Source organism: Ambystoma mexicanum, chromosome 12 (genome assembly GCF_040938575.1).
Source record: "Ambystoma mexicanum isolate Mex_15411 chromosome 12, UKY_AmexF1_1, whole genome shotgun sequence".
In the NCBI taxonomy this organism is placed as follows: Eukaryota; Metazoa; Chordata; class Amphibia; order Caudata; family Ambystomatidae; genus Ambystoma; species Ambystoma mexicanum.
In genome coordinates, this window is record NC_090936.1 from 286,089,766 (window position 1) to 286,110,277 (window position 20,512).

General features: G+C 44.9%; 1 protein-coding gene across 4 annotated transcripts in view; it reads right to left on the reverse strand.

The window, feature by feature from the left end:
- The window catches only part of ABCC9 (ATP binding cassette subfamily C member 9), a 1,387,936-nt gene that overhangs the window by 557,089 nt on the left and 810,335 nt on the right, over positions 1-20,512 (reverse strand). For all 4 annotated transcript variants that reach the window (XM_069628445.1, XM_069628446.1, XM_069628447.1 and 1 more), the window contains 2 exons: positions 19,654-19,779; positions 15,083-15,179 (listed from right to left, as the gene is read on the reverse strand). In XM_069628445.1, coding sequence (XP_069484546.1) covers positions 15,083-15,179; positions 19,654-19,779 — 223 coding nt within the window. The remainder of the gene's footprint in view (positions 1-15,082; positions 15,180-19,653; positions 19,780-20,512) is intronic.

A 20,512-nucleotide genomic window follows, 5' to 3' on the forward strand; every position in this document is an offset into this window, starting at 1 on the left:
TTTTGTGCAGATTCGTCAAACGGCACCACATGTATGGCATTTCAATTAATTTGGGAGCCCCCTCAAATTTTGTCCCCACTCGGCGAAAAAGCACCAGACTTTTATGGGGACCAGGCCGCCACTCCTCGTGCTAGCTTGGTGCAAATCTGTCCAGCAGTTTGGGCTGAAGGCGTGAGGAATATGTTATTTCCATTATGTGTAGGAGGATTTCAAAAGTTTTGGAACCTCCCCTACAACGTTGCCACCCCCCTTGACAAAACCACACCAAACTTTGCATAATCATTCAGAGATGGCAATTTACTTTCTTTGCGAAGTCTGGTGAGGATTTGTCAAATGGCGCCAAAGTTATAAACCGCCCAATATATACTCTTCCTTTGAGTTCAGCAGCATCTTAACCAACTTCCCGGCTGCTACCGCAGATGCTGTAATACAGGCCACCCATAAAAAAGGCTCAGAATATCTATGAGGATGTTGGCAAGCATGCAATTTCACCATTATTTGGCAACCTGGTTACATTGTAGACAGAGTGGTTGAAAATAGAAATAGTGTCTGATTTGCTAGATTACCATATATTATGTGAGCAAACAGCTAGATGAATGGGATTACCGAGTAATTAACAAATCCGAAATCTCCGAAAATAACTTCAGTTGTTTTCTCCTCTGGACATTTAGGACTACCCCTGTTGCCCCCCAACCCCTTACTTACCTGTGAGCGGCACACCTCCTTGTGTGCCGCCGTGTCCTGCATCCCTTTCAACACCGGATCCCTTCACTTGCGTGGATGGGAACCAGCAGTGCAGGGTCCTCTTTCTTTCAATTTCTTTTTTTTTTAACTTTATTCCGACGGGTACGGGGGATTCCCTTGCAACCCCTACTGACATTACAGTGAACAAGGGTGCGGGGGGCACCCTCGCAGTCCCTGCTGCCCTTGTTCACTGTAATGCCACTGAATGGGGGACTTTGTCAAAGTTTTCGGCGGTTTCGTAATTTTCATACGGATGATACGGCCGAAATTCAGTCACATCTCCCATGTGTTATTTTTTCATTTTTATATACGGATTCCAGATACATGTATTAAGCTTCTAAAGCTGTGGCGCAAATACATCACTGTGTGATGTAACTATGAGATCCTGACACCTCTCAATCAAAGTTAAGAATCAGTGTAATGAGAGAACGCTATTTCGAAATGTTATGTTTCTGTTTTCTTTTTTCAAAATCAGGTTGGGTTTCCCTTCAGCCTAATGTCATACTTTCATCAATTCTAAAAGTACATATTTCACCATATGAACTTTACATAGCAGTTGGGCGGCAGTTATTCTCCAATCATCAGTGAAGCAATGGCTGTCTTTGGATCTTAACTGATCGAAAACGTTATCTGCACTTTCTCTGAGAAGGGAACAGGATTGGTGGCACTGAGCGTTCCTCATGATGCATGACTTTGTACTGCCAATAGACATTCTGAGACTGCAAACACCATCATGTTAAGTGTAATGAAGATTACCTGCATCTGGAAATGCCGTAAAACACATTCGACCCAGGCGGTAAGTTACCGCCTGGGTCGTACCTTTACCACCATGGCGTAAACTACGTTTACGCCATGGTGGTTGGCGGACTTACCGCCCCATTCCGAGGTTGGCGGGGCGGTAAGTCCCCAATCCCCATTTACCCTTCCCCATTCCCATTTTTGCCCCATAGGGCATAATGGGAGTGGGGAAGGCGTTAATTACGCCACCGTAAATTACGGTGGCGTAATTAACATCAAGGTCCCTTAGCGCCATGGATTTTAACACCTGCTAAAAGCAGGTGTTAAAACCTCCATGGCGCTAAGGGACCTCGGAATCAGGCGGTAAGGGTCGGCGCTGTTTACGCCGCCGTAAACCCCTTACCGCCTGAGTCGTAATGAGGCCCATTGTTGTATGCAAGATATGCTAATGAACAGTTTTACAAAGGTAGCGGGCGCCCCTCTCTCGCAAGAACAGACATGATAACCTGTTCAGTGGTTATTAACCACTTGAGAGTTCGCAGCCACTGCTTTTACTCACTGTGCCTTTCACAGATGGGAAATATCCATTTGCATATCAGTCTTTGTCCTGCACAGGGGCAGTCCAGCACAAAAATACAATGGCAACTCCAATCTGAACGAGAGTACCACCAGCAACCCCATACACGTGTTTCACCCTTGTTGGGGATCATCAGTGAGGTGAAGCTGATGCCTCTCCAAGCACAGCGAGAGGGAGACCACGTCTGGTTGCCCCCAGGAGACCTAGGGTTACCAATCCCAGGTTCCTTAACAAATAGTTTTACAAAGGTAGCGGGCGCCCCTCTCTCGCAAGAACAGACATGATAACCTGTTCAGTGGTTATTAACCACTTGAGAGTTCGCAGCCACTGCTTTTACTCACTGTGCCTTTCACAGATGGGAAATATCCATTTGCATATCAGTCTTTGTCCTGCCCAGGGGCAGTCCAGCACCGAAATACAATGGCAACTCCAATCTGAACGAGAGTACCACCAGCAACCCCATACACGTGTTTCACCCTTGTTGGGGATCATCAGTGAGGTGAAGCTGATGCCTCTCCAAGCACAGCGAGAGGGAGACCACGTCTGGTTGCCCCCAGGAGACCTAGGGTTACCAATCCCAGGTTCCTTAACAAATAGTTTTACAAAGGTAGCGGGCGCCCCTCTCTCGCAAGAACAGACATGATAACCTGTTCAGTGGTTATTAACCACTTGAGAGTTCGCAGCCACTGCTTTTACTCACTGTGCCTTTCACAGATGGGAAATATCCATTTGCATATCAGTCTTTGTCCTGCCCAGGGGCAGTCCAGCACCGAAATACAATGGCAACTCCAATCTGAACGAGAGTACCACCAGCAACCCCATACACGTGTTTCACCCTTGTTGGGGATCATCAGTGAGGTGAAGCTGATGCCTCTCCAAGCACAGCGAGAGGGAGACCACGTCTGGTTGCCCCCAGGAGACCTAGGGTTACCAATCCCAGGTTCCTTAACAAATAGTTTTACAAAGGTAGCGGGCGCCCCTCTCTCGCAAGAACAGACATGATAACCTGTTCAGTGGTTATTAACCACTTGAGAGTTCGCAGCCACTGCTTTTACTCACTGTGCCTTTCACAGATGGGAAATATCCATTTGCATATCAGTCTTTGTCCTGCCCAGGGGCAGTCCAGCACCGAAATACAATGGCAACTCCAATCTGAACGAGAGTACCACCAGCAACCCCATACACGTGTTTCACCCTTGTTGGGGATCATCAGTGAGGTGAAGCTGATGCCTCTCCAAGCACAGCGAGAGGGAGACCACGTCTGGTTGCCCCCAGGAGACCTAGGGTTACCAATCCCAGGTTCCTTAACAAATAGTTTTACAAAGGTAGCGGGCGCCCCTCTCTCGCAAGAACAGACATGATAACCTGTTCAGTGGTTATTAACCACTTGAGAGTTCGCAGCCACTGCTTTTACTCACTGTGCCTTTCACAGATGGGAAATATCCATTTGCATATCAGTCTTTGTCCTGCCCAGGGGCAGTCCAGCACCGAAATACAATGGCAACTCCAATCTGAACGAGAGTACCACCAGCAACCCCATACACGTGTTTCACCCTTGTTGGGGATCATCAGTGAGGTGAAGCTGATGCCTCTCCAAGCACAGCGAGAGGGAGACCACGTCTGGTTGCCCCCAGGAGACCTAGGGTTACCAATCCCAGGTTCCTTAACAAATAGTTTTACAAAGGTAGCGGGCGCCCCTCTCTCGCAAGAACAGACATGATAACCTGTTCAGTGGTTATTAACCACTTGAGAGTTCGCAGCCACTGCTTTTACTCACTGTGCCTTTCACAGATGGGAAATACCATTTGCATATCAGTCTTTGTCCTGCCCAGGGGCAGTCCAGCACCGAAATACAATGGCAACTCCAATCTGAACGAGAGTACCACCAGCAACCCCATACACGTGTTTCACCCTTGTTGGGGATCATCAGTGAGGTGAAGCTGATGCCTCTCCAAGCACAGCGAGAGGGAGACCACGTCTGGTTGCCCCCAGGAGACCTAGGGTTACCAATCCCAGGTTCCTTAACAAATAGTTTTACAAAGGTAGCGGGCGCCCCTCTCTCGCAAGAACAGACATGATAACCTGTTCAGTGGTTATTAACCACTTGAGAGTTCGCAGCCACTGCTTTTACTCACTGTGCCTTTCACAGATGGGAAATATCCATTTGCATATCAGTCTTTGTCCTGCCCAGGGGCAGTCCAGCACCGAAATACAATGGCAACTCCAATCTGAACGAGAGTACCACCAGCAACCCCATACACGTGTTTCACCCTTGTTGGGGATCATCAGTGAGGTGAAGCTGATGCCTCTCCAAGCACAGCGAGAGGGAGACCACGTCTGGTTGCCCCCAGGAGACCTAGGGTTACCAATCCCAGGTTCCTTAACAAATAGTTTTACAAATAGTAATAGTTTTAGAGAGGCATCAGCTTCACCTCACTGATGATCCCCAACAAGGGTGAAACAAGGGTGAAACAAGGGTGAAACATGTGTATGGGGTTGCTGGTGGTACTCTCGTTCAGATTGGAATTGCCATTGTATTTCGGTGCTGGACTGCCCCTGGGCAGGACAAAGACTGATATGCAAATGGATATTTCCCATCTGTGAAAGGCACAGTGAGTAAAAGCAGTGGCTGCGAACTCTCAAGTGGTTAATAACCACTGAACAGGTTATCATGTCTGTTCTTGCGAGAGAGGGGCGCCCGCTACCTTTGTAAAACTATTTGTTAAGGAACCTGGGATTGGTAACCCTAGGTCTCCTGGGGGCAACCAGACGTGGTCTCCCTCTCACTGTGCTTAGAGAGGCATCAGCTTCACCTCACTGATGATCCCCAACAAGGGTGAAACATGTGTATGGGGTTGCTGGTGGTACTCTCGTTCAGATTGGAATTGCCATTGTATTTCGGTGCTGGACTGCCCCTGGGCAGGACAAAGACTGATATGCAAATGGATATTTCCCATCTGTGAAAGGCACAGTGAGTAAAAGCAGTGGCTGCGAACTCTCAAGTGGTTAATAACCACTGAACAGGTTATCATGTCTGTTCTTGCGAGAGAGGGGCGCCCGCTACCTTTGTAAAACTATTTGTTAAGGAACCTGGGATTGGTAACCCTAGGTCTCCTGGGGGCAACCAGACGTGGTCTCCCTCTCACTGTGCTTAGAGAGGCATCAGCTTCACCTCACTGATGATCCCCAACAAGGGTGAAACATGTGTATGGGGTTGCTGGTGGTACTCTCGTTCAGATTGGAATTGCCATTGTATTTCGGTGCTGGACTGCCCCTGGGCAGGACAAAGACTGATATGCAAATGGATATTTCCCATCTGTGAAAGGCACAGTGAGTAAAAGCAGTGGCTGCGAACTCTCAAGTGGTTAATAACCACTGAACAGGTTATCATGTCTGTTCTTGCGAGAGAGGGGCGCCCGCTACCTTTGTAAAACTATTTGTTAAGGAACCTGGGATTGGTAACCCTAGGTCTCCTGGGGGCAACCAGACGTGGTCTCCCTCTCACTGTGCTTAGAGAGGCATCAGCTTCACCTCACTGATGATCCCCAACAAGGGTGAAACATGTGTATGGGGTTGCTGGTGGTACTCTCGTTCAGATTGGAATTGCCATTGTATTTCGGTGCTGGACTGCCCCTGGGCAGGACAAAGACTGATATGCAAATGGATATTTCCCATCTGTGAAAGGCACAGTGAGTAAAAGCAGTGGCTGCGAACTCTCAAGCGGTTAATAACCACTGAACAGGTTATCATGTCTGTTCTTGCGAGAGAGGGGCGCCCGCTACCTTTGTAAAACTATTTGTTAAGGAACCTGGGATTGGTAACCCTAGGTCTCCGGGGGCAACCAGACGTGGTCTCCCTCTCACTGTGCTTAGAGAGGCATCAGCTTCACCTCACTGATGATCCCCAACAAGGGTGAAACATGTGTATGGGGTTGCTGGTGGTACTCTCGTTCAGATTGGAATTGCCATTGTATTTCGGTGCTGGACTGCCCCTGGGCAGGACAAAGACTGATATGCAAATGGATATTTCCCATCTGTGAAAGGCACAGTGAGTAAAAGCAGTGGCTGCGAACTCTCAAGTGGTTAATAACCACTGAACAGGTTATCATGTCTGTTCTTGCGAGAGAGGGGCGCCCGCTACCTTTGTAAAACTATTTGTTAAGGAACCTGGGATTGGTAACCCTAGGTCTCCTGGGGGCAACCAGACGTGGTCTCCCTCTCAATGTGCTTAGAGAGGCATCAGCTTCACCTCACTGATGATCCCCAACAAGGGTGAAACATGTGTATGGGGTTGCTGGTGGTACTCTCGTTCAGATTGGAATTGCCATTGTATTTCGGTGCTGGACTGCCCCTGGGCAGGACAAAGACTGATATGCAAATGGATATTTCCCATCTGTGAAAGGCACAGTGAGTAAAAGCAGTGGCTGCGAACTCTCAAGTGGTTAATAACCACTGAACAGGTTATCATGTCTGTTCTTGCGAGAGAGGGGCGCCCGCTACCTTTGTAAAACTATTTGTTAAGGAACCTGGGATTGGTAACCCTAGGTCTCCTGGGGGCAACCAGACGTGGTCTCCCTCTCACTGTGCTTAGAGAGGCATCAGCTTCACCTCACTGATGATCCCCAACAAGGGTGAAACATGTGTATGGGGTTGCTGGTGGTACTCTCGTTCAGATTGGAATTGCCATTGTATTTCGGTGCTGGACTGCCCCTGGGCAGGACAAAGACTGATATGCAAATGGATATTTCCCATCTGTGAAAGGCACAGTGAGTAAAAGCAGTGGCTGCGAACTCTCAAGTGGTTAATAACCACTGAACAGGTTATCATGTCTGTTCTTGCGAGAGAGGGGCGCCCGCTACCTTTGTAAAACTATTTGTTAAGGAACCTGGGATTGGTAACCCTAGGTCTCCTGGGGGCAACCAGACGTGGTCTCCCTCTCACTGTGCTTAGAGAGGCATCAGCTTCACCTCACTGATGATCCCCAACAAGGGTGAAACATGTGTATGGGGTTGCTGGTGGTACTCTCGTTCAGATTGGAATTGCCATTGTATTTCGGTGCTGGACTGCCCCTGGGCAGGACAAAGACTGATATGCAAATGGATATTTCCCATCTGTGAAAGGCACAGTGAGTAAAAGCAGTGGCTGCGAACTCTCAAGTGGTTAATAACCACTGAACAGGTTATCATGTCTGTTCTTGCGAGAGAGGGGCGCCCGCTACCTTTGTAAAACTATTTGTTAAGGAACCTGGGATTGGTAACCCTAGGTCTCCTGGGGGCAACCAGACGTGGTCTCCCTCTCACTGTGCTTAGAGAGGCATCAGCTTCACCTCACTGATGATCCCCAACAAGGGTGAAACATGTGTATGGGGTTGCTGGTGGTACTCTCGTTCAGATTGGAATTGCCATTGTATTTCGGTGCTGGACTGCCCCTGGGCAGGACAAAGACTGATATGCAAATGGATATTTCCCATCTGTGAAAGGCACAGTGAGTAAAAGCAGTGGCTGCGAACTCTCAAGTGGTTAATAACCACTGAACAGGTTATCATGTCTGTTCTTGCGAGAGAGGGGCGCCCGCTACCTTTGTAAAACTATTTGTTAAGGAACCTGGGATTGGTAACCCTAGGTCTCCTGGGGGCAACCAGACGTGGTCTCCCTCTCACTGTGCTTAGAGAGGCATCAGCTTCACCTCACTGATGATCCTCAACAAGGGTGAAACATGTGTATGGGGTTGCTGGTGGTACTCTCGTTCAGATTGGAATTGCCATTGTATTTCGGTGCTGGACTGCCCCTGGGCAGGACAAAGACTGATATGCAAATGGATATTTCCCATCTGTGAAAGGCACAGTGAGTAAAAGCAGTGGCTGCGAACTCTCAAGTGGTTAATAACCACTGAACAGGTTATCATGTCTGTTCTTGCGAGAGAGGGGCGCCCGCTACCTTTGTAAAACTATTTGTTAAGGAACCTGGGATTAGTAACCCTAGGTCTCCTGGGGGCAACCAGACGTGGTCTCCCTCTCACTGTGCTTAGAGAGGCATCAGCTTCACCTCACTGATGATCCCCAACAAGGGTGAAACATGTGTATGGGGTTGCTGGTGGTACTCTCGTTCAGATTGGAATTGCCATTGTATTTCGGTGCTGGACTGCCCCTGGGCAGGACAAAGACTGATATGCAAATGGATATTTCCCATCTGTGAAAGGCACAGTGAGTAAAAGCAGTGGCTGCGAACTCTCAAGCGGTTAATAACCACTGAACAGGTTATCATGTCTGTTCTTGCGAGAGAGGGGCGCCCGCTACCTTTGTAAAACTATTTGTTAAGGAACCTGGGATTGGTAACCCTAGGTCTCCTGGGGGCAACCAGACGTGGTCTCCCTCTCACTGTGCTTAGAGAGGCATCAGCTTCACCTCACTGATGATCCCCAACAAGGGTGAAACATGTGTATGGGGTTGCTGGTGGTACTCTCGTTCAGATTGGAATTGCCATTGTATTTCGGTGCTGGACTGCCCCTGGGCAGGACAAAGACTGATATGCAAATGGATATTTCCCATCTGTGAAAGGCACAGTGAGTAAAAGCAGTGGCTGCGAACTCTCAAGTGGTTAATAACCACTGAACAGGTTATCATGTCTGTTCTTGCGAGAGAGGGGCGCCCGCTACCTTTGTAAAACTATTTGTTAAGGAACCTGGGATTGGTAACCCTAGGTCTCCTGGGGGCAACCAGACGTGGTCTCCCTCTCACTGTGCTTAGAGAGGCATCAGCTTCACCTCACTGATGATCCCCAACAAGGGTGAAACATGTGTATGGGGTTGCTGGTGGTACTCTCGTTCAGATTGGAATTGCCATTGTATTTCGGTGCTGGACTGCCCCTGGGCAGGACAAAGACTGATATGCAAATGGATATTTCCCATCTGTGAAAGGCACAGTGAGTAAAAGCAGTGGCTGCGAACTCTCAAGTGGTTAATAACCACTGAACAGGTTATCATGTCTGTTCTTGCGAGAGAGGGGCGCCCGCTACCTTTGTAAAACTATTTGTTAAGGAACCTGGGATTGGTAACCCTAGGTCTCCTGGGGGCAACCAGACGTGGTCTCCCTCTCACTGTGCTTAGAGAGGCATCAGCTTCACCTCACTGATGATCCCCAACAAGGGTGAAACATGTGTATGGGGTTGCTGGTGGTACTCTCGTTCAGATTGGAATTGCCATTGTATTTCGGTGCTGGACTGCCCCTGGGCAGGACAAAGACTGATATGCAAATGGATATTTCCCATCTGTGAAAGGCACAGTGAGTAAAAGCAGTGGCTGCGAACTCTCAAGTGGTTAATAACCACTGAACAGGTTATCATGTCTGTTCTTGCGAGAGAGGGGCGCCCGCTACCTTTGTAAAACTATATGCTAATGAACATTTATTTTGTGACAATGCATTTGATTGTGCTGTTCAGCAGTCCATATTATTCAATCAGGTAGAATTGTTGAAAACACTGACACGCACCTGAGATTTTCAAACTGCTCCCACTGGTATCTTGTAGATCCATTGCTGCCACCTCTGCCCCATTAATTCCCTGCTCCCATGTATTGTTCCCTTGCAAACTGCTTCCTCCACTGTGCACTTTCTACTGTGACTTGTAAAGTGCTCCTTTGTTTCCCAAAACTAGGTCCACACTCAAATACCTTAGTAATAAATAATAATAATAATAATAATAATAATAATAATAATAATAATAATAATAATAATAATCTGCACAGATGGGGAAGTCTGCAACAGATAAGAAATAAGATCACGAAAAGCCTACAAACAGATCTATAACAAATGGTCAAAAAGATAGACTTAGTCAAGATTTATAGAAGAAACCGTGAATTTAGCATCTTATTAATGGATGCACGTATATATACAAATAAATTAAATTGTGAATTAGCATCTTATTAATGTATGCACGTATTTATTTATTTAATTGCTTTCCAATGTGCCAGCATTTTGTCGTAAAGCCTCTTTCGCTGCATAGTTCCGGTAAGTCTTCGCTCAGATCATGGAGTGTCAGGACAGTTTTTCTGAAGTCCAACTAAGGGCTTAATAAAACCATACAATTGAGACAAACTCCACTCTTAGCATAAGGCTGTACCACCTGAGAATTTGGTAGCATAGACAGAGCAGGCAGGCTCATTTTAGGAAGGAGAGAGGGTGGTAGGAAGGTGGAAATAACTTGTAGTATGTTACGGGTTCAACAGAAACACTTACAAACAGAAGCATTATACAAAATAAAGTTTTATTATAAATACAGTTAGGCCAAGTTAATTTAAGTCTTGGGGTAAGTACTTTGTCATAGAGTCGTAAACACATTATAAAAACACAATACAATGCTTTAAAATACACATACCAAAGCATAGACCCTGTTCCGAAAATGAACCGTTTTTCTATGGCATTCAGACCTTACCAAACATATTTAGTATAGAACATACCGATTCAAGGGGAGTAACACCATCTGTTACTTTTAGATTGCTTTACAGAAAGTCAGTTATGCAGTGACACTTAGTTAAGGAATAACCTATTAAACCAACCCTGTTACCAGGATACTTTTCTGAATAGTGGAACACAAATTCATGGAAAAGTATAAACCTATAACTACATTTAGGATAACATACACGTATACCAGGTGATTGAGACCTTATGGTGTAATATTCGATTACAGTTTTTTTTTTCCAGATCAGTGGAACACAGTCTAAGGTAAGCAATAGCTTTATACACCCATTTAGAATTGCACCAGGCATACAAAGGTAAGTGAGACCTACAGGACACTTCTTAAGAATGGCACACAGCTATTCTAGGCAGATAAAACCTAAGTATGCAATATACTATTACAATTGCTGTTCAGCTCAGTGGAACACAGACTAAGGTAAGCAAAAGCTCTCTAACTTAGTTTAGGATGGCACAAGGCAGAAAAAGGTAGGTAAAACCTACAATATACTTATTAAGCATTGCACACAGCTATTCAAGATAAGTAAAACCCAAGGCAGACCTATTCTAGACAGGCTATAGAGCAGTTCAGGGGAAGCAAGACCTAGTTGGTAAACGTATACACTAATATTATGAAAGAGATAGTTAAGTGAATCCAACAGCATTACTTTCGGAAAAGAGGCATAACCAATTCACAGGAGAGTAAAATAACCTTACATATACTTTTCAGAATGACAGAACGCATTCAAGATAAGTAAGAACGTTTATATCTGCTCACTCTCAGGGGGCAGTTACCAACCAACTCTTTCACAAGTAAGTAACTTTTAAACGCCTGTTATCCTTTTCAAGGCAGAATCCTTTTCTTATCATTACCCTCCATAGTCGATGGCATTAGTTCACTCAGAGGCAGAAGGGGGACCCTAGTAGTCTAGGTGCCAGCTGCAGGAAGGGTGAGATAGGATTCAGTTGCAGGGTACGTCAGAGTTACTGAGGTAGTCTCTTCAAACAAGTATTTAACTTTAGAGTTAGTTAGGCTCCGGGGATTTCTGTGAAGACACCCAAGGAGGATTCCAGCAGTGGGCCTGGGTAAACTGGATAAGAGGACTGCCAATCACAAGAAACACCCCAAAGCTATACAGAAATCACAAAGGCTTTATGTAAGTAAATATTCCAGCAAACACAGCACCTCAGCACTGAAGAAGAGTTTGCAGCGTGGGAGATTTCAGCATCTGCAGTTAAAAACTCAGGCAATAATTCCTTATCATGAAGACTGAAGACAGGACACTGGAAGGGCTTTTGCATCAGGGATCAACTGGGAAGTCTCCAGGCAATAGTTCCTTTCTCGCTGGATGTGGCTCTGTGGTTTTGGCAACCTTTTGAGGAGCCAGGAGAAGACTGAATATCGTTGGTCGGATTTTCATCCCTAATCTGGTGCTGCACTCTGGCAAGGGGACTTCGAGGATTTAAATTGTATCTCTGGGGAGTCAGGATAAGGCAAACAAAGTTTCAGTACAAATTCGGAATTCAGAAGACCATACACCACATGCTCATTTGAGGTGAGAGGTTATTGGGGTATTGCAGCCCGCAATGTTGCAGCACCACGTGGGATGGCTCAAAATCCAGGTCTTCTCGATTCTAGTAGATCTCACTAGGCTCCAGGTCTGGGTCATAATTTTCAGGACCCCGAGGTCAATTGGAAGGAAGAGTAACAGCAGGCTCTGGTTAAATAGCAGGCTCTCTGGTTGCTGGAAATCGCTACAGTAGTATTTTCTTTCTCTTCTCTTTGGTTTTAGCTCCAGTGGTCAACTTGTCAGCAGCTTCCAGGGTCAGAGTATTTAACATAAACTACAGCACAATTTCTGCAATCTCTCCATGCATTTTGTAGAAAGCGGTGGTCTGGCTGTCCAATCAGGACAGTCAGCCCCCCATTTAGACAGGGCTCCTTTCAGGCAAGGTGAAAGATGAAGGGATACATAGTTTTGGACTCCTCCCTCGTTTCCTGCCTTCTCAGACACTCTGCAGCCTTGGCAAAGAATACAAAGGATTCCTGTTGAACACAGAACTCTCACCAAGGTCGTTCTCACCTTGAATCATAGAGGACCTCAAAAATTACAAACAAGCAAGAAATGGCAAAAAAAGAAGCAGCCCTTCTATGCATCACCGAGGCTGAATTAACAGCCTCCGAGTAAAAATGACTGAAAGTCATAAATGTAAAACAACTGCCACCAGCCATTCAAGCAAACTTGCAAGTGCAACAGAAATGTTACAGCTAAGCAAGAAAGGGGATACATTGTATCCCTGTAGCACTCTACATAAGGTGGGGTGTGCTGGCTCACTATATAAAATGCAAAGGGGGATGAAAACTGTAGTTCACTCAAGTACAGTAAAGAGAAATTAACAGGGAAGCCCAAAGGGGCAACCCAGCCTAAGCCCAAAAGTTATAGGAAACTATAACTCCGACCATATACTGTGGAGAGATATAAAATGGTCACCCATAAACAAAATTAAAAGTCTGGGTCAGAGGGGAAAACGATTCCCACTCACTTAGGCACAAGGTAAAATAGTTACCTAGTCAAAGCAAAAGGTTCTGGGGTTGGCACAGGTCACGTACACCTCAGTTAATATGTGCTGGCAATGACTCCATGTAAGGTTAGATTTTCATAACAATGATACATCTAACACTAATAAATGTATTGAAATGTTCTCAACACATTGAAAGATTCCTCAGCAACGTCTCTTGGTGTTTTCATCAGTGTCCCACAGTTAAATATTGCAAGAGTGCCAGACATTTCTAGTATGGTTAACAGTGTGGTTCTGCATTACTTATCAGAAAAAAAAATAGTCTTTTCACTTCGACTAGACCATATTAAATCCCTTTACTACAAAAGCGGGGCAGATGAACACTTGACTTGCAGTTGCGATAGCTGTCCTACATATTCCTCTAAAGTAGCTTGGCAAATGTGACATTGCACATGGTAAATAACAAAGGTGGGGTGTTCAATGTATATGCTTTTTAAGGATTGGGTGGCAGAGGCAATGTATATAACCGAGGAAAGAAATCCAGGAGTGGTAATCAAACCTGACGCAAGACAGTGGTTAAGGACATCAACCAACACTGATTCCTGCCCTAAAAAGTCCTCTGGTTGCTCCACCCAGGCAATGGGTTGCACCAACAGGATCTTAAGCAGGGGCCCTAGTGTGCCGTTGAAACATGAATTACGTGAGGCTCGCCAAACGCTCACTGAAACGCTTAAGAGATTGCAGAATTGAGCACCCAGAATATCTGCAAAATTAGTATAATCTTGAAAACATATTTCAACTGTTTCAATGCCTCCTGGAGCAAAGGCCTTTAATAACTATGGAAACAGTCATCCAATGTGCACTACATTTGCAATAATCATTTAAGTGCAATAAAGAAAAGGCAGGAGCTTGGGAGTAGAAGTGCCCGCACTCTTTAAGGTCGATGTCCTGAGAACAGAACACAACAGAAGCTCTTCTGTCGGGAAGCTCCAACACATGTAACTGTCCAGGATGTCATTTGACTGAAGCAGCTCTATATACAGGGTAGTGGGTGAGGAATACGGTTGTATACTAATTGACCTTGGGAGAATTGACCTCAGGAGAATTGACCTAATTTAGAAGGTCAATTAAGAAATATATGTGGGGGGAAACCCCCCACAATCCTCCCACCCAATCCAAACCCCCCTGAAACCTCTGCCTAATCCCCTTATATTATTTATAATCCAAAACCAACCCAATACATACATACAATAACTAAAATAATATAAAGGTCAATTGTGCAGAAGATCAATTAGGACCACTATAATTAGGTCAAATGTGCAAAAGGTCAATTGTAAAAGGTCAATTTGGGTAATACCAAGGAATACAGGATATAGGACCACACCTAACATTCATCTGGTATCTTACGACCCATTATACTTCATGCTGTAGTATATCAGGCTGTGATCGAACCATCCTGGGAAGCAGTGCTCTGACGTAACAATAGTGTGGCATGCAGCATTTTATAAAAATGTCCTAATAAATACATGATTAAAGGATCTATGAAGCATCCTTAATTGCAGTAGCGTCACAGTTGATGAGTGTCTGAGTGGGATGACCTAGTTATTGAAGGCATTGCTTGGCGTTGGGGTGTTGTATCTGAGGATAAAAGTGTGTGGCACTAATGCAGTACATGTTGGTGGTTTGACTTTCCCAGAACCCATACATAGCCATATGGACAATATGACAATCAAAACCAAGCTCTTCCTTAATCAAGTGCTTGAACCCATTGTTCTTCCTAAAATGCCAAACTGCCTTTAATATTTTTTAAACAGTTGCTCTTCATCATATACTATGGACCGGAATACAAATGTTTTCATCTGCTTGTGAGTGGCAAGTGAACTCAAAGGTGGACAGAAGCCATATTTGCGCGCGTGGGGAAATTCATGAATCACTTGAGCGTAATTGCTTTTTGGGGGCAGATTCTCTCACTCAGAGAAAGTCCAATCCATATGTGTCAACATATATGCATCCATCCACAAAGCTCTAGGAAACGATGCAGCGATGAGAGCCACGTACCTTCATCTTCATCCTCCATCTGTGCTTTGGCTTCCCTGGAATACATTGCTCTTCGGAGAGTCTTTCTTTCCATAGTTGTTTGATCAGCTTCTGTATCCTATAAAACCACAATGAAGCACGGGTTCATTTAACGGTACAAATTAAGTTCAATTGTACAAAGATCTCGACATGGGTCCCCTAATTATGAAAATGATCTACTGATTATTTAAATCCCAATCAGATGTTTCCATGAGATTGCATGGCTACTTGCGACCAGCAAAAATTCTTTGCAGAGTCTACTTGAAGGATGAGCCTCACAAGAGAATCCTATTACCCTTACCTGCTGCTTGTGTAGTAGTCCAGGCACAGATCATGCGTAGGAGTCTCTTAGGATGGAAGTCTGCATGGTTGTTAATGACTTTCTCCAGAATCAAATAGCTGAATCCAGGGAGGAAAATCCACACTGTGCATCCGCCTGAAGTACTTTTAGTGTTTGGATGACCACTGGTGTAGATTGTGGTGAACATTATATATTCTCACAAAGGGGGTTCCTCATCCCCCAGATATTTGAGTTCATTTTTGCATCTTTCTGACATCTGTAAAGCATTTGGGTGTTCCTTACCCGGGCTGTAATTGTGTTAATGTCACTTGATGCTATGTGCCTTCATTTTGCTTTGTCGTACTTACAATCGTGCACTTTGTAATGTACATGGCTGCAATACCAATACTTAATTTCTAAAATGTTTTAAGTTATTTTATTTTAAAGTTTCTTCCTGCTAACAGTAGCAACAATCATCCGTGATGTGCCCTATTTATTTGGAGAGTGTTGAATGATGTTATATGGCCAGATTGTGATCAATTGGTATTGGAACAGCAATTGTAAAAACATTATTTTTTTTATAATAAAGAGATAACGTAGGTTAACCTTCAAGAAATACATAAACCAGTGTTAAAGTGCGGGGCGCAGCATAAACATAAGAAGGACTTCGCGATTCTGTGTTGGGTATGTAGTAGGGGGTTCATCGATATTCAGCAACCTTCAAACACAATACATGCATCAAGAGATTAGGGATGGGTACGCTTTACAGTGCTTCACTCGAATGCTGGTTCGAGCCTTTGAAGTACATGTTTGAATTAGATAGAGCCATTTAAGCTTCCATGGAGATGGCTCACAAGCGTATCTGATTCTGCTCGAAATGGCTTGAATCGTTTTAACCAACTCCGAGCCATGGGTCACTATGGCTTGAATTAAGTTAAAACACATTTTAAATTCATGTGGATTTTAAGAAAGGATGGGGCAGATTCAGTTTTTTTTGCCACACGAGATAGGATGTGTTTGCTCATTTCATCTCCTGCGCCAAAAACCTTGTGCCTTATGATCATAGGGTGTCAGAGAGATGCACATGCAGAGGCCCTTTCTGAAATGCATTGCACCAATAAGGAGGTGCGCAGAAAATAGTCGCATTGGAATAGGTGCAAGGGGATGCAAAATGCATTAGACAGACATCACCGATCCCGTCATGCATATTCTTTTAAATGGAACAGCAGCTCTATGAACCATTCATCCTCACACAGGGATAGAATGTTTTTTAACGTTTGACAATGAAAGGCCCTTTCCTGTGAAATGGCCTCCCAGCACCAATGTGGGTGTTAGGAACATCTGATACACAGTTTGGGTAGGCCTCTCCCAGCATTAATGTAATTAAGGATAATGTGCAGCATCATTTGCACTGCCGCACAGCACCCCTGAAACGCTCAAGTCAACTTTATGGAGAAGGTGATCTTTTTCTTGGTTCAAGTGATGTGATGCTCTTGCGCATCGCGTTACTTGCATCAAAAACGCGTGGTCTATTCTCAAAGAGTAGCTGTATATGTGTATCACAGAAGCACAGACCCGGACGCTGTTGCTCACCCCCTTTGCAAATTTCAGCAAATAAGGGGGAGTTTCTGTGCATTTCAAAGTTCATCCCGAATGCACAAACAGAAGTCTCTTTGAAACGCACACCAACTAGTCATGTTCTCCGTGTCTATTGATATAGGTGCAAAGGGATGCACAATGCATGCCTTGTCATTGTGCATCCATGTCATGATGTTTCATTTAAATTAATCAGAAGCACCAGACACCACTGATGTCCCACTTGCATTTCCACACCCCAAAAATGAATATTTCACAATACGTCAATATTTCACAATTACGTATTCCCAGCACCAATCCAGTGGTTGCTGGAACCCTGTAATGCATTAGTGTCTGGAGCGCGCTGTAACCTTCTAGCCATTGTGACCCTCTGCTCCAGATATTTCGACTCTTTAGAGTGAAGTTGAGCCCATATTGTTACGATACACTTGAATCCTTTTCATGTCACTCATCCAAATGTATCACCCGTTTCAGACAATTTGGTCTTACCTTTGCAAAATTTCAATTTCAAGATACTATATCCTAATACTGTGAATCTGTTGACTAGCTGGGCACATTAAAACCATTCAGAACATATGAAACCCACACTGTGTGAAAACGTTCAGATCGGAACCTGACGTAAAATCCTTTAGAACATCTTTGAAAACCTTTCTTTTTAAATGAACTAAGATCCTAACATGGCCTCCCCCTCAGGGTAAGTTGTTTTGTCTCTTTGTGATCTGTCGCATTGTGTTTTTGTTTGCGCCTTGGTGCCTGAGGGCTGCCGGGGCATGAAGAGAAATCGATAGAACCTTGGGTGGAGAACACTGGCCTCCTAAATGTAGGAGGCATATATCCCAGCAGCATGTAAAGGTGGGGCCGAACAGAGGGTATGTGTTGCTGATAAAGGGCGAAGGATACGGGTTTCCGTGGTAGGGAGAGGGAGCAGAATGCGACGTGTTTTAGGGACCACAAAAAAACAACAAGCGCACAAAAAACATTAGTTAGTGCCATGGGGACCAACTGGCATTTGTTAAAAAAGGCCGTTTGCAAGCAATAACACTGGCATGAAAATGCTGACATGAAGTGCAGCAGGCATTGTTAGGCAGGCAGTTTACCCCACTTATAGGGTTGGACACACTGTTCCAAGAGCGCTCAGAGCAGTCTTTCTAAATCAAACCGCCATGCCTCTCACCACACACGTGTGCACGCAGGGGCTTACTGGCATGGCTGGGCTGGAAAAAGGACGTCAAGGGCATCACAGGTAAGTGTTGTGTGTGAGTATCTGTCTGTATGTCTGTGTGAGGGATGAGAGGATACTTGTGTGGCGGGGAATAGAGGGAGCGGGGTTGTTGGGAGGTGTGAGTGTGTTGCGCGCTTGTGTGTGTCCGTGTGTCTGTGGGGTTGACAAGGAAGGTTTTTTGCAAGGAATGTAAGTGGTGGGGGAGCAAAGGGAGGCTTAGGTGGTGAGAACCCCAATTTCTAGCAAATCCTTCCAGCACGGCAGAGGTTGGGGGATGTTGCAGGCAGCAGATTGGTCTAAAGAGCAGTTTTGGGGGAATAGTGAAAATCATGCCACACAAAACCGGACACAACAATGGCTTATTTTGCGTGCGACCTTCAAAACGCAGAATTATCCCATGGAACTGACTAATAGATGTCTATTGCTTGTTCATTTTCATCAAAAAAACAATTGGTAGGAGTCACATTATATCTCTTAATACCCTTATTTTAAATCTGCATCCCACTTTTCTTCAAACAAACTCATGTCAGCTAATCAAATTAGATGTTATACTTCAAACACACATATTCCAGAAAGTGTGCATCAGTGCAAGTGTATTGTTTGCACTACTTCAGAAAACATATTCTGTCAATGCATATGTGCATTAGGGCACATTTTGCACTACTGCGAAGATTATGGCAAGCATTGTTCAGCTACCAACATGCATTAAAAGGGTATTCATTTACACTACCACATTTGTTGCCCTAGTAATAATTGCACTTGCACTGTAATACCGCCAACGGTCTAGGTGCTGTGAGAGAGGTTGGGAAAGATTTGACCATGTCCTGGTGAACAATTAAGTTATTTCCCATCACAAATCTAGGTCCCTTCACTATTGAATGTGCCTGTAGAATGAATATCGGTTGAACACTTTACTTTGTTATTTTCCATTCATATTATCCACATAAGTTAATTCACTTAGTGCGTGTTCTGTTTCATTTTACAAATATCAGTACACAGTTAATTTCACTTTGTGTATTCCTTAGTGACACCAATAGTGACTTTTCTGGTGAGTGGTGTGCTATTTCTTTGTTTATTTACGAAAAACTCTTGTGCCAACATTACTCTGCATGTGCTACTGTTTCGCCCCTTCTTGGGCATTGTCAAGGCACATTCTTTTCTTAGAGTTCTGTGTCAGTCTCGTGTTTACACCTTACATTTGAGTGTCTTTTGCTTTTCTCTCTGCCACGCTTTTACCTCTCGCTCTCTCTTCTCACTCTCTTTCTCCCTCCTCTCTCTCTCTGTCTCTCGCTCTCTTGCATGTCTTTCACTTCTCTCTCTGTCACGCTCCTACTTCTCAAACTCTCTCCTTGCTCTCTCTCTAACACCCCTCTCTCTCTCTCTCTCTCTCTCTCTCGCCTCTATCTCTATCACACGTGCCCCACAATATAGAAAAAGGAGAGCTCCTCTCATTACTTTTTCCAGTTCCTGGTCTTGCCGGTTCATCAGTGTTTTCCAGTGCTCATAGAGCTCGTTGTCTTTATTCTGAATGTCCTTGAGGGTACCTTCCCGAAGCACTGTCCCATCCTTCATAGCTATGATCTGCAAGAGAAGATTCATTGTGGGGTTAGTCTCATCACCCAAAGACATCATGCTATCCATATAAGCTAGGCACAAACCAAAACAATGACCCACCCATTTTCGAGGGTCTCTGATCCAAATTTTCAGTCACCCACAATTATTCAGATCACTCTATTGTACATTGAGCAAGGCGACCTCTTCCAAAATTCCCCTCTTCTCTCCACCCCTTTATAGTTCCCAGTGGATGGATTGCCTACTACGCCCCCACCCATCCCCTAATATCACCGCAATCAGTTAAAAGAAGTCTGTTTCCATTTCCAGTGCAAACGCGCAGCAAATGGAAAAAAATAGCATGCCTCAATGCTCTGCAAAACCCTGCAAGTGAGACATGATTTAGGGCCCTGTGGGGGAATAGTAGCCACCTGGTTTTGAGACAGGGAACTGTCGGGCCCCACTAATGTACCATGGGAGCCCCAGCCACTATAAGACAAGGTTTTTTTTCTAAGACCTGAAGCTCTCACTCATGTGCGAGAGCTTCAGGATTTGGAACAAAAGGCCTTTTCCTCATAATAGTGTTCGCTGCCACCTGTGAGGCATCCTTTTAACCTAGAGATGCCTTTGGGCCAGTGCCATTATTATTGAAGAAAGGGTGACCCCGGAGTCAGCTGAGAGCTTTTTTTCTAAAGCCTGAAGCTTCCACTCATTCACATGAGGCTTTAGGAAAAAAATCCTTGTCTTCCTGCAGTCTCACCTT